Source organism: Stegostoma tigrinum, chromosome 6, assembly GCF_030684315.1.
Source record: "Stegostoma tigrinum isolate sSteTig4 chromosome 6, sSteTig4.hap1, whole genome shotgun sequence".
In the NCBI taxonomy this organism is placed as follows: Eukaryota; Metazoa; Chordata; class Chondrichthyes; order Orectolobiformes; family Stegostomatidae; genus Stegostoma; species Stegostoma tigrinum.
Window position 1 is genome coordinate 69657119 of NC_081359.1, and position 12588 is coordinate 69669706.

At 40.0% G+C, this 12588-nt stretch overlaps 1 protein-coding gene across 3 annotated transcripts in view; it reads right to left on the reverse strand.

Moving 5' to 3' along the window:
* Positions 1 to 460, reverse strand: part of gucy1a2 (guanylate cyclase 1, soluble, alpha 2) — a 216851-nt gene extending 216391 nt beyond the window's left edge. For all 3 annotated transcript variants that reach the window (XR_007247831.1, XM_048533630.1, XM_048533629.2), the window contains exon 1: positions 211 to 460. Coding sequence is in view for 2 of the 3 variants with exons in the window: in XM_048533630.1 (XP_048389587.1) it covers positions 211 to 414 (204 nt within the window). In the remaining variant the exon portion in view is untranslated. The remainder of the gene's footprint in view (positions 1 to 210) is intronic.
* Between the last annotated feature and the right edge of the window lie 12128 nt (positions 461 to 12588).

A 12588-nucleotide genomic window follows, 5' to 3' on the forward strand; every position in this document is an offset into this window, starting at 1 on the left:
TAACAATGATCGACGGGGACAGGAGACAATACTTAACATGAATCCCATTGAAGCGCCAATGCTCAGAACTATGTGTGATGATTTAATGCACAGGGGTGAGTGAGTGGGTATGAATGTGAAGGGAATGAAAACGCCGTAGAAAGAGGGACTCAACGGGGCGTGAAGCGAGAAGAATGAGAAAGGGGGTGTGCGCATTTCTGGTTTCTTTACCGTTGGAAAGACAAGTTTCCAGATGCTCTCTCCCAAACAGTCCAGGTTAACGCGCCTGCGAGCAGCGTTCCTGCTGCCAGCCCCTGAAACTGAGCGCTTCCCATTGAACACCCGTGAAAACGGACATCCCCCGTCCTCAGGACTCTCCGGGTAATCCGAGCCGGTGGAGCTGAACGATTCGGATGAAATCTTCCTCTCTGACATTCTGATCAATCCCGCACATTAGTCCGAAAAGACGCCCACCCCCGAACTGCTGCTCTGCTCGGCAGCTCCGCACATCTCCCAGCTTTATAGCCGCGATCGCCACAGGAAATTAGTCATCGAGAACGCGCTTTCACTTCACCGCTCGTTTCTCTCGAATCCCAAACAATCACATTCGCTCCTTATGCTTCTCACCGAGAGCAAACATTTTTAAAGCTCATGGTTCTTGTGATCACGTGTTTTCGGACGTCTTTAATGTCGCTGCGGTTAACACGTCCTAAAGGACAACGAGAGCCGCTAACCCAGCTCTCCATCCTGTCTGGGGAAATATTTGCACGTCTCGGTAGTGATACCAAAGACCACATTCACAAACTACCTTCTCTGATCCAAACAAGGACCTTCGAATCAGCTCAATAGTGACACACCTGTTTCCATCTAAAAACACAAAGCAACATTTGGGGTGCTGTTAATAAAAACTTTGCCAAGAAGCAGAACCTTTTCCCCACAAAGCCATAGAGAGGTTGTGCTTCACACTCAGTATTGGAAGAGCAAGCAGTTTCAAATGAGTTTAAGGATAGTCTAAGACTTTAGAGTAGATTTGTGGCTCGGGTTGTGGTTGGTTGGATAGTGTATGAAACAGCTACAAACGGGAGAGGGCACACTGTATCAAATGTCATATACGCACAGCAGAAGGAAATGGTACAGTGGTACCTGACTGGGGTTTCAATCTAGATGGGGGTTGAGGAAGGGTCACCAGAAAAGGTAACTCCGGCTTTTCCATCACACCTGCTGAGCTTTTCCAGCAACTTTGTCCTGATTTACAGCATCCGCATTTTTTTCGGTTTTTCACGGGGTTATCAAGAGCTTGACGGTCGCGATAAAATTATTGTAAATGTGCTGCAGAACTCTTAGGAACTGACGGTTCTTTTTGTCTATCTTAGCTGAATGTCATCCATTGGAGTGGTCTCTAACTGTGACCTCACATGGAGGAGTTCAACAAATATTTTGTCCCAAAAAAACCTGCGGGTACTGGAAATCTGAAACAAAAGCAGAAATTGCTGGAAAAGTTCAGCATATTCGGTGGCATCTGTGGAGCGAAAGCAGTGTTAACTTTTCAGTCCAATGACCCTTCTTCAATTTATTTCCAGTGCTGGATCAGTTAGGTCAGTTCTGGTTTGCAGTACACAGTAATACCAACAGAGTGTGTTCGATTCCTGCATCTGCTGAGGTTACCATGAAAGACTCTCTTTCTCAACCTCTCCCCTTGCATGCTGACTCGGGTTAAACCACTGCCAGTGATCTCCATAGTGAGAGAGCAGTGACTACAGTGACTTTACCTTCTGCTGCAGTGTAGTGCCCAGGGAAATTTTAGTTACCAATGATCAGGCTTATTAGGACCCAATAAGTTATTCCTCAATTGTCTCATTCTTTGTGTAGAGTGGTGTTGCTCCCGTTGGGCTAAGTTATTTTAAAAGAGTGATTTTTTTTCTCATCCTAGAATGTTTATTACAAAAATACCATATAATTCATTGAGAAAATAAGTATGGCATGTGAAGAATTCCTAAAAGGACACCTCTTAAACATTTATCACAAAGTGAGGAGGACCCTGTTAGTTTTAGCTCAATGAATAAGATAAGACAAATGGAGCGTTACTGGGAGAACATCTTGGTAGTAACCATAATCTAATTAGATTTAAAGAGAGTGCAAAATAAAAATAAAAAGAAGTAAACAGCTGGAGGAAAACCAATTTTATTGACTTGAGAAAACATTCATTCAGCACATGCAGACTAGAACAAAGTTTGTCCAAGAAAATGAGAAATGAGCAAGGTAGATGTGAAATACCTGAGGTAAAAACTAAACCTTCCTCTCATTGAGAGGAAGGATGCAACTCTCTGCATGACAAAGGAAACAAAGGTTAACTGGGAAACTGTAAATTGGAATACATCCTAAATTATCAAGGAAAGCTAGGATAAAGGAAGCTCTGACCACAATCTTTCAGTCCTCTGTGCATGTGAGGGGATACCAGATGACTAAAGATTTGCAAATGTTACATCTTTGATCAAAAAAAGCTCAGAGATGGGGCGAGATAAACCTGGTAACAACAGGTCAATGAGGCTAAGGTTGAAGATGGAAAAATTACTGGACGCCTTTGTCAAGGTCAAAATTAATTCTCACTTAGAAATAACATCCAGCATAAATGTGTAAAGGTGAATTGTGCCTGACAAATGTAATTGAGTTATTTGAAATAACGGATATGTTTAATGAAGACAGCAGAGATTGCCATCTGTATCTCTATATTTACGTGTGGACTTTTGACAAAATACATTTGATAAAGTACATTACAGATGTACTTAAAAATAGAAGCTCTAGAACTAAAAGGATGGTGGTAGCTTGGGTGGGTAACTCAGGAACAGAAGGCTGAAATTAATTGTTATCAGATGGTTTTCTGACTGGAGAGAAATAGGTAGTCCCTTGAGAGTCAAAACTGTCCCTCATTTTTGAATATAAACATGTTAGTTTTAAGTAAACGGATTACAGTTTCAACATGACAAGACAGTAAATAATTTGCAAAGCCATTATCCAGAGTTTTTAAAAATGCACCTATATGGAGTCTTCACAAGGAAAGGATACCCAAATAGCATAATCTGCTGTTACCTCTGTGACAGACCACAACATGACCAGACTCACTTATCACCCTACCCAACATCAAGGACATTTCAGAGATGACCTTACAACTACTCAGACCTCTAGGTATCAGTGTAGCCCACAAACCAACAACCAACCCTATGACAGTTACTGACAAATATAAAGGATCCCATACCCAAAACCAGTAAAACCTGTGTAATATACAAAATACCATGCAACGTCGGTTAGAAATGCTACATAGGCCAAACTGGAAGAAAACTTACAAAATTGATTCACGAAAACTTAAACAACTGATACAAAACTGCATACAGACAATGAGGGACACAAAGTCAGCTAGGACAACACATCCAAAATCGCACAAGTCAAACAGAGACACGCGAGGGAATTCCTGGAGGCCTGATATTCTAACCGGAAATCCATCAACAAACACATTGAATTAGAACCTGTGTACAAACCACTGAGAAACAGAACCAGAAGTAGTACCAAGCACACCAAAAAACTGAGGCATATAAATAACAAGTGGAACAGAACATCAATGCCTCACCGGAGGCACACTGTTGATGTTACCTAGTAGGGTGATGAAATGTTTGCAACCAAACCCACCAGCTCGGCAAGCAAACTTACAACCTTATAGTAAATAATATGCAAAATAGCATCAGACTTGACAAGTGCAGAGGGGAAAGCAATGGAGTCATGGTATTATCACTAGGCTAGTAATCCAGAGAGCCACGTAATGTTCAGGGGATGTAGAATTAAATCATTTTAAGAATCTGGATAATGGCCATGAAACATTGGCAGTAGAGCTTATCTCTTTCACTAGTGTCCTCTAGGGAAGGAAACAATGACGTCTTTACCTGGTCTGGCTTATATATGACTTCAGACCTACAACAATGTGGTTGACTTTCATCCAATGATACCCGCATCAGATGAACAAACAAAATGAAGATAAATAGGCAAACACATGGCAAAAGCAATTTAATGTGAACGTTTTGGCAAAAACGCAACATGAAGCAGCAGTGTAATCCAGATGGTACTATTTTGAAAGGAATACAGGATCAGAAGGATTTGGGATACATATAAGCAAATATTTAAAGACAACATTAAGATTGATAAGGTAGTTAAGTATATTCTTAGTATAGCTCACTTAGAAACAGGGACATTAAATACAAAAGCATGAAATTAACACAGGATTTTTACAAATCATTAACTGAATTTCATTTCAAGTGGACAATACTGGGCACCACAATTAAAAAAGTTGTTAAGGCCCTGCAGAGTAGTGTGGAGGTTTCCTAGCATGAAAACAAAAATAAGGAAATTTAGAAATAACAGTGTGGAGCTGGAAGGACACAGCAGGCCAGGCAGCATCTGATGGACAGGAAAGGTTTGGGTCAGGACCCTTGTTCAGATTTCCTACTCCTCTGATGCTGCCTGGCCAGCTGTGTTCCTTCAGCTCCACACTGTGTTATCTCTGACTCCAGCATCAGCAGTTCTTACTTTCTCTGAATAAGGAAATTCAGTTAATCCCCTTAGATCAGAAAAGGTGATCAGGAGATTTAAAAGAAGTTTCAAAAATTATGATGTGTTCTGATAGAGCAGGTAAGCAAAGGAAAGAGGACTGCCAATTGGATTGCATAGATTTACAATAGTTGGCAAAAATACAAGAGTGAAATTGAGGTTAAATTTCATCATCCGTAATTTTTTAAGATCTAGAACTCACCACCTGAAAATGTGGTTCGAGAATATTCAAGAACATAAGAAGTAGGAACAAGAAAAGGCCATCCTATATCATCAAAGCCTGTCCAGAATTTACAAGTGACAAGTTAGGAGTGGGATGAATTGCTATTGCCTCGTCTAGGTGGTCCAACAACACTCAAGAAGCTCAACACCATCAAGGACAAAGCATCTGGTTTGATTGGCAATCTATTCACCACCTTAAACATTCACTCTCTTCATCACTAACACAAAGGGACTGCAATCTGTAAGATCTGCATAATACACTGCAGCAACTCACCAAGGCTCCTCTGACAGCACCTTCCAAACCTTTGATCTCTGCTAGTCAGAATGACAAGGGCAGCAAATATATGGGAAAATGTCTACCTACATTTCAGCTCTGAGTCACACACCACTCTAACATGGAATTATACTGTTCCTTCACTGATGCAGGAGCAAAATCCTAGAACTCCCTTCCTAATCAAACTTTAGATGTCCCTTCAGCCCAAACACAGCAGTAATTCAAAAAGGCAGCATAACACCACCTTCTCTTGGATAATTTTGAATAGGTATTAAATATTGGCCTAGCCAGCAATGCCCACATCCCGTCAACGAATAACAAAAATTACAAAACATAAATCATTTCTAGAGATGGGATAAATCTAGGGTGGCACAGTGGCTCAGTGGTTAGCACTGCAGCCTGACAGTGCCAGGGACCCAGGTTCGATTTCAGTCTCGGGCAACTGTCTGTGTGGAGTTTGCACATTCTCCCGTGTCTGCGTGGGTTTCCTCCAGGTGCCCCGGTTTCCTCCCACAGTCCAAAGATGTGCAGGCTAGGTGGATTGGCCATGCTAAATTGCCCATAGTGTTCAGGGGTGTGTGGGTTATGGGGGATGGGTCTGGGTGGGATGCTTCAAGGGGCAGTGTGGACTTGTTGGGCCAAAGGGCCTGTTTCCACACTGTAGGTAATCTAATCCTTAAAACAGAGAGATGCTGGGTGTGTGCAATGTAATGTGCTGTAAAACAGGTCACATGGATTTCCACATTTGTAAATGAGCAGTTTTCTTTCTAGATCATTGAGTCCATGCAGCACAACCAAGAATCACATCTCAAGCCTAACAATGAATTTTTCAATACTATATTTATTAATATGATTAATAACCACTGTTTATATGTCTTACCATTACAAAATGCAAAATGTCAAAGGACTGGTAACATTGATTAGAGTCGCAGCTAGAGTAGTGGATGAGATGACGACCCCAAAAAATGCAGTCAGTAACGCCTAGAGGAACAGATGAAAGAAGGGCTCTGAGAAAGGCACTCAGAGATAGCATTAGATTTATTAAAACTGACTGGTATGGTTCTTGCTACTAACTACTACAGAGAGAGGAGGAAGCTATTTGGTGGGTTTCTCAAAATGTTAGTTAAGATCTTTCCTACCCTTACGTTTAACATTGTATAGGAATTGGTGTTAAAATTATTATATAAAGCAAGGTAAATAAGTTAATAAGGTCATAGAGATGTATTGCTTGGAAACAGCCCTTCTGTTCAACTCATCCATGCCGATCAAATATCCTAAATAAATCTTGTCCCATTTGCCAGCAATAGGCCAATATCCCTCTAAGTCATTCCTGTTTGTGTACCTGTCCAGATGCAAATTTAGTAACAGTACCTCCTATGTTCACATCCAAATCATTTATACAAATGACAAAAAGCAATGGGCCCACACAGATCCTTGTGGCACACTACCAGTTACATGCCTCCTGTCCAAAAAGCAACCCTTCACCACCATCCTCCATCTTCTACTTTCTAGCCAATTCTGTATTGAAGTGGCTAGCTCTCCCTGTATTGTAACCTTGCTAACCAATCTGCTATGAGTAACCTTGTCGATCACCCTCATGAAATCCATACAGACCACATCCGTAATCGGTCCTTGCCTTTCCAAATACATGTAAATGCTGTTCCTCAAGATTCCCTTCAATAATATGTCCACCACCAATGTCAGGCTCACGGAACTATAACAATATAATTAAATAATTTGTTAAAACTCATTAAAAATGGCAAAATAGGTGGTGTATCATGTGAGAGCTCCTGGATACCACAGTGATCCAAGGCAAACACATCTCCAGTAAGTATCTGAAGTCCGAACAACTTTGGTTCAGAGTTTATGAGCTATAGACTGAACTGCAGAGACTATGATATAGCAGATCTGTATTTTTTGTACCAGGAGCCACCTGTCTTAGGAAAAGGTAGAGTGTTCTGATTTGGTCAGTGGTTAAGGACAGGATATGACTGTATGTGAGGTAGTTAAGGGAACCTAGAGTGCAGAAATAGTAGTCTCTGCAATTGTCTAATGCATTCAAACATTGCATGCCAATCTGGATGAAAGCAGGGGCCGAAGGGTGAATCAACAAACTGAATGTTGCACTGTGATACAGGAAGCCATTCAAGATGTGAAGTGGAAAACAAGGAATGCTGTAGCAGCAGGGTATGGTGAAGGGGAGTTAACACAACTCTTTGTAACAAAGAGTGAGAGTCGAAATTGCTGTTTGATATCTGTTCAGAGCTGGAAAGGAACTTGAAGTGAAATGGGGAGCATCCTATCTTCTTGTTAATATAAGTATCAACAACATTGACAGAATGAAGCAAGTTCTGAACAAAGGGAATGAGAAGCTAGATTCTAAATAAAAAAGCATAACCTTAAAATTATAATCTCCAGAAATTACCCAAGCTGTGTGCAAATCGTTTTAGATTACATAAAATTAGAAAGATGAATATGTGGCACAAAGACTGCAGCAGAAGTAGGGTTCCAGTTCTTGAGCAACTGGCCACCTGTAGAAGGGAAAGGGGGCTGTACCATTGAGATGGTCTACCCCTGAACTGTGGATGGGGCTTGTGTTCATGCAAACCACGTAATGACCAAAGTAGAGAGGATTTTAAATTAAATAGTGGGGCCAAGGGATTAAATAGGGAAAGATGTGGGGTAGCAAAGAGTGGAAACAAGGTAAGACAGGCAAATAGTAATATGGGAAATGAGTGTCAATAGGTCAGAGATAAAAATAAAACTGAGGAATACATCAACAATCAAGGTTCAATATTATAAATGTTTCCTCCTGCTATCCTAAAGATGTGCAGGTTAGGTGGATTGGCCATGTGAAATTGCCCATAGTATCCAGGTATGTGTGAAGCAGGTGCATCAGCAATGGGGAGTCTAGGGTTACAGGGATAGGGTAAGGGTTGATTCTGGGTGAGATGCTCTATGAAGAGTTTGTATGGATATGATGGGCTGAATAGCCTGCTTCCACACTGTAGGAATTCTATGATTCTAGGAGCCTCTAGTTATACTGCACTTGGAATTCCAGAAGGCATTTGATAAGGTATTGCATTAAATATTATTGTGGAAAATAAAAGTGCATGGTATAGGAGGTAACATAATAGCATGGATAGAAGGTTGGCTTTCTGGCTGAAAACAGAGGTTATGTATAAATGGGGTTTTGTCTGATTGACAGAATGTAACAAGTGGGGTCCTGCCTGGGGCCTCACAATTTTTACAATTTATGTCAATGGTTTAGATAAAGGAAGAAGAGACATTGTAGCTACATTTGTACAAGCCACCAAGATAGGTAGGAGAATATGTTGTTTAGGAAGGAGGTTGCAGATGGAAATAGATTGAGTGACTGGTAAAAAATCTAGCGGATGGAGTATAAGGTAGAAAAATGTGAAGTAGTTCACATTAGCATGAAGAATGAAAAACAGCATTACTTAAATAGAGAACAGCAATGGAACTCCAAGGTGCAAATCTATTTAGGTGTGCTGCTGCATGAGTCACAAAAAGTTAGTATGCAGGTAGAGCACAAAATGAAGGAGGCTAATTAAGTGCTACCCTTTATTATTAGAGGAATTGAACATAAAAATAAAGATGACATGCTTCAGTTATGCAGAGCATTAATAAGACCACATACTCTGCAGGTTAGGTTTCCTTATTTAAGGAAGGATTTAAATGCATTGGAGGAGTCTCAAATGAGGCTTATTATATTGATACCTGAAATGAGTTGGTTTTCTTTTGTTTATGGGTAGGACAGGCTGGGTTTGTTTCCACTGACATTAACAAAGTAAAAAATGACTTTTTTGAAGTGTATAAGATGAGAATGGTTTCAACAAGAAGGAAAGGGAAAGGATGCTTCTTCATCAGGCACAGTCCAACTAAGGGCTAAAACTAAGGATTGTCCTTTTAGGTCAGAGATGAGAGGATTTCTTTACTCTCAGAAGGTTATGGGATTTCAGAACTTTCTGCCTCCGAAGGTGTTGGCAATGGGGGTAATAAAAACATTTCAAGGCAGAGGTAGTTAAGATTCTCATTAGGCAAGGAAATTAAAGGTTGTTGGGGTAATGGGAACTTGGAACTTGAAACACCAACAGCTCAGCCACGATCGGATTGAATCATGGAGCAGGCTGGAGAGTCTATTTCGGTCCCCATTTAATATGATCATATTTAATTTGGGGTACTGAAGTCTTAACCTGAGGGCTGCAGGTAACATTGTAAACTAGCACATGCTTCAACACTCTTTGAGTATTGAAAAGTGTTAGAGACAAATTAAGTGCAACAAAGTATCATTTGAAACAAACACAGAGAATGCTGGAGAAAATCAGTAGATCTCTCCTATGGAGAGAGGAACAGAGTTAACGCTTGGAGTCTGGTACGACTCTTCTTTAGAACGTTAAAGTATAAGTCGCATTTATATAAACCTTTAGCTTAGTTAAGCTTCCCAAGACACTTTACTGGAGTATATTCACAACCAAAGCACAAAGAAAATATTAATTGAGTTGACCAGCAACTTACTCATGGAGGTTTGTCACCAGTAGGGTTCCATAGGGAGCAGTTCTGGGTCCTCTTTTGTTTGTCATTTATACAAATGATTTGATGAGGATATAAAATTCATGGTTAGTAAATTTGTGGATGACAGCAAAATTGGTGGCATACTAGACAGTGAAGCAGGTTTTCTAAGATTACCAAAGAATCTTGATGAAATGGGTCAATGGCTGGAAAATGACAGATGGCGTTCAATTTGGATAAATGTGGGGTGTTGCATTTTGGTACAACAAATAGGGGCAGGGCTCATACAATAAATGGAAGGGCCTTGGGTAGTGTTGTAGAACAGAGGGACCTAGGAGTCAGGTACATAATTCTTTGTCAGGTGGACACGGTGGTTAAAAAGGCATTTAGCTCGCTTGCTTTCATCGCTCAGAACTTTTGAATATAGGAGTTGGGAAGTTATGTTGAGGTTGTACAGGATATTGGTGAGGCCTCTTCTGGAGTACCCTGTCCAGTTCTGGTTGACCTTTTTTTAAAAGAAGGATAATATTAACATAGAGTGGGTTCAGAACAGATTTACTAGGATGCTGCTGGGTATGGAAGGTTTGATTTATAAAGAAAGACTGGGTATGCTGGGACTTTTTCCACTGGAATGTAGGAGGTTGAGAGGTGACCTTATGGAGCTTTATAAAATCATGAGGGGTACAGACAGGGTTAATGGCAGTGGTCCTTTCGCTAGGATGGGGTCCTTCAAGACAAGGAGACATATTTTTAAAGTGAGAGGAGAGAGATTTTAAAAAGACATGTGGAGCGGATTTTTTACACAGAGGGCGGTTCACCCATGGGATGAATTTCCTGAGGAAGTGGTACACACAGGCAGAGTTGCAACATTTAGAAGACACTGAGATAAATACATGAATAGGAGAGGTTTGACAAGATATGGGCCAGCAGCAGGCAGGTAGGACTAGTTTAGTTTGGGATTATGTTCAACGTAGACTGGTTGGACTGAAGGGTCTGTTTCTGGTGCTGTATGACTTTATGACTTACAAGAGACTTACAATTTATTTATAAGGAACATAGAGGTTTACTCAACTTGAGTAAATTTGTCTAGGTTGTTCAAATTTATTAAATGAGCAAAAAAAGTCAGTGTGGCCAGGCAGTATTGCTGGGCATAATGCTGAGCAGACAGATGCTCTTCATATTGACAAATACCAGAAACTAGCACACTATCGATGGGACACCCAATGCCCATGAGGCTGAAATAATGGAATGTGACATTCCTGAAAATAAACACATTTGGATAACCAATAATGTTATGCACTTTCTATAGTTAGAATCTGTTTGGTGTTCTTTGAAGGCCGTCACATAAAACTGTGCATAATCCCACATCAAAAACAATTGGTAAATGAATGTGACATTAATGACACACTTTGGGAGACAAATTGCTACCCTGCAGCAAGTCACATTGTATTTCCTATTGGAATTGATGCCCCAACCTGGTATTGGCCATTTAAAATGAGTCCACAAGCAGCAAGGCATATAAATAATAACAATCAACTTCAAGGTTACAATACCATACACCATGATAGCACTTGTGTTCATATTTGGGTATTATAAATTTGGATGAAAGAAAGGTATCAATATTAAATCATAAAATCACACTGCATTACATAGTTTGGTGTTGATTTTGAATTTAAGATTAGAATCACAAAACCTTAGGAAAGTATCATTTATTTTAAAAAAATTTAACTTGCCATTTCTTAAAAAGAGGAATTAAACAAACGACAAACAATTAGAGATCAATCACAAAACAATGAATATAATCTCAAATACAAAAATAATCAGGTATCTCCGAATGTAAATAATTCAAGTTTGTAAAAGGATATCATTGTCCTTCTTCAGTTCTGAGGAAGGGTCACTGTACCTGAAAAGTTAACTCTGATTTCTCTCTACAGATGCTGCCAGAGCTACTGAGCTTTTCCAGCAATTTCTGTTTTTTGTTTCTGATTCCAGTATCCACTATTGTTTTGGTTTCCATTCTCCCCAAGGTTTGGATTCTCAGTGCAGATACCTAACGTGTCAACAGACAACATTGATGCTGTTATGGATAATACCGTGCCAACTCCATTTGTTACCCCATTAATAAAGCAATGTCAACATTTGTTTTCCAACTCTATTCGCTGTATATTCTATCTATTGAGACCAATGTCAGCTGTATATCTTAACCCCTCCCACAAAATGCTTTCATGTAATTAAAGAGGTGTCAGCAGCTTTCAACATCGCCTAAATATCTGGATAGTGCTTACTCTCTGCTCCTGCACCATTTTTAAGATCTATTCTCAGCCATAATGTGTAATTTCTAAAGTGCAAGGAATAGTGTTCAGTGACACATTTTTGGCTTGGAATATGGTTATATTTAGTCATTTGTATATTTTCTAAGATCCCATTTGATTAGTGTTTTGACATTTGGCAAACTGCTAGTCTTGGCTAAGAGGTAACATTCTTACTTCCAAGTCAGAAGGTCGTGGGTCCAAGTTCCAGTGTTGAAATTTGATCTCATAATTATAACAAAAAGGATTAGAAGTTAAATAATATTGTAAAATTCTTGGCAAAAATTTTTAAACAATTAATATCAGCCTACAGAATAGTGAAAACACAAATGCAGACAGGTTACAATCTAAGATAATAAAATGTGAGGCTGGATGAACACAGCAGGCCAAGCAGCATCTCAGGAGCACAAAAGCTGACGTTTCGGGCCTAGACCCTTCATCAGAGAGCCTTCATCCTCTCTGATGAAGGGTCTAGGCCCGAAACGTCAGCTTTTGTGCTCCTGAGATGCTGCTTGGCCTGCTGTGTTCATCCAGCCTCACATTTTATTATCTTGGAATCTCCAGCATCTGCAGTTCCCATTATCTCTGATACTAGGTTACAATCTGTCAGCATCTTGGTGTGCCATGTGTCCCAATCTAGGTTTTTACCAGGTTTTCTTAGAAACTGCTTAATCATTA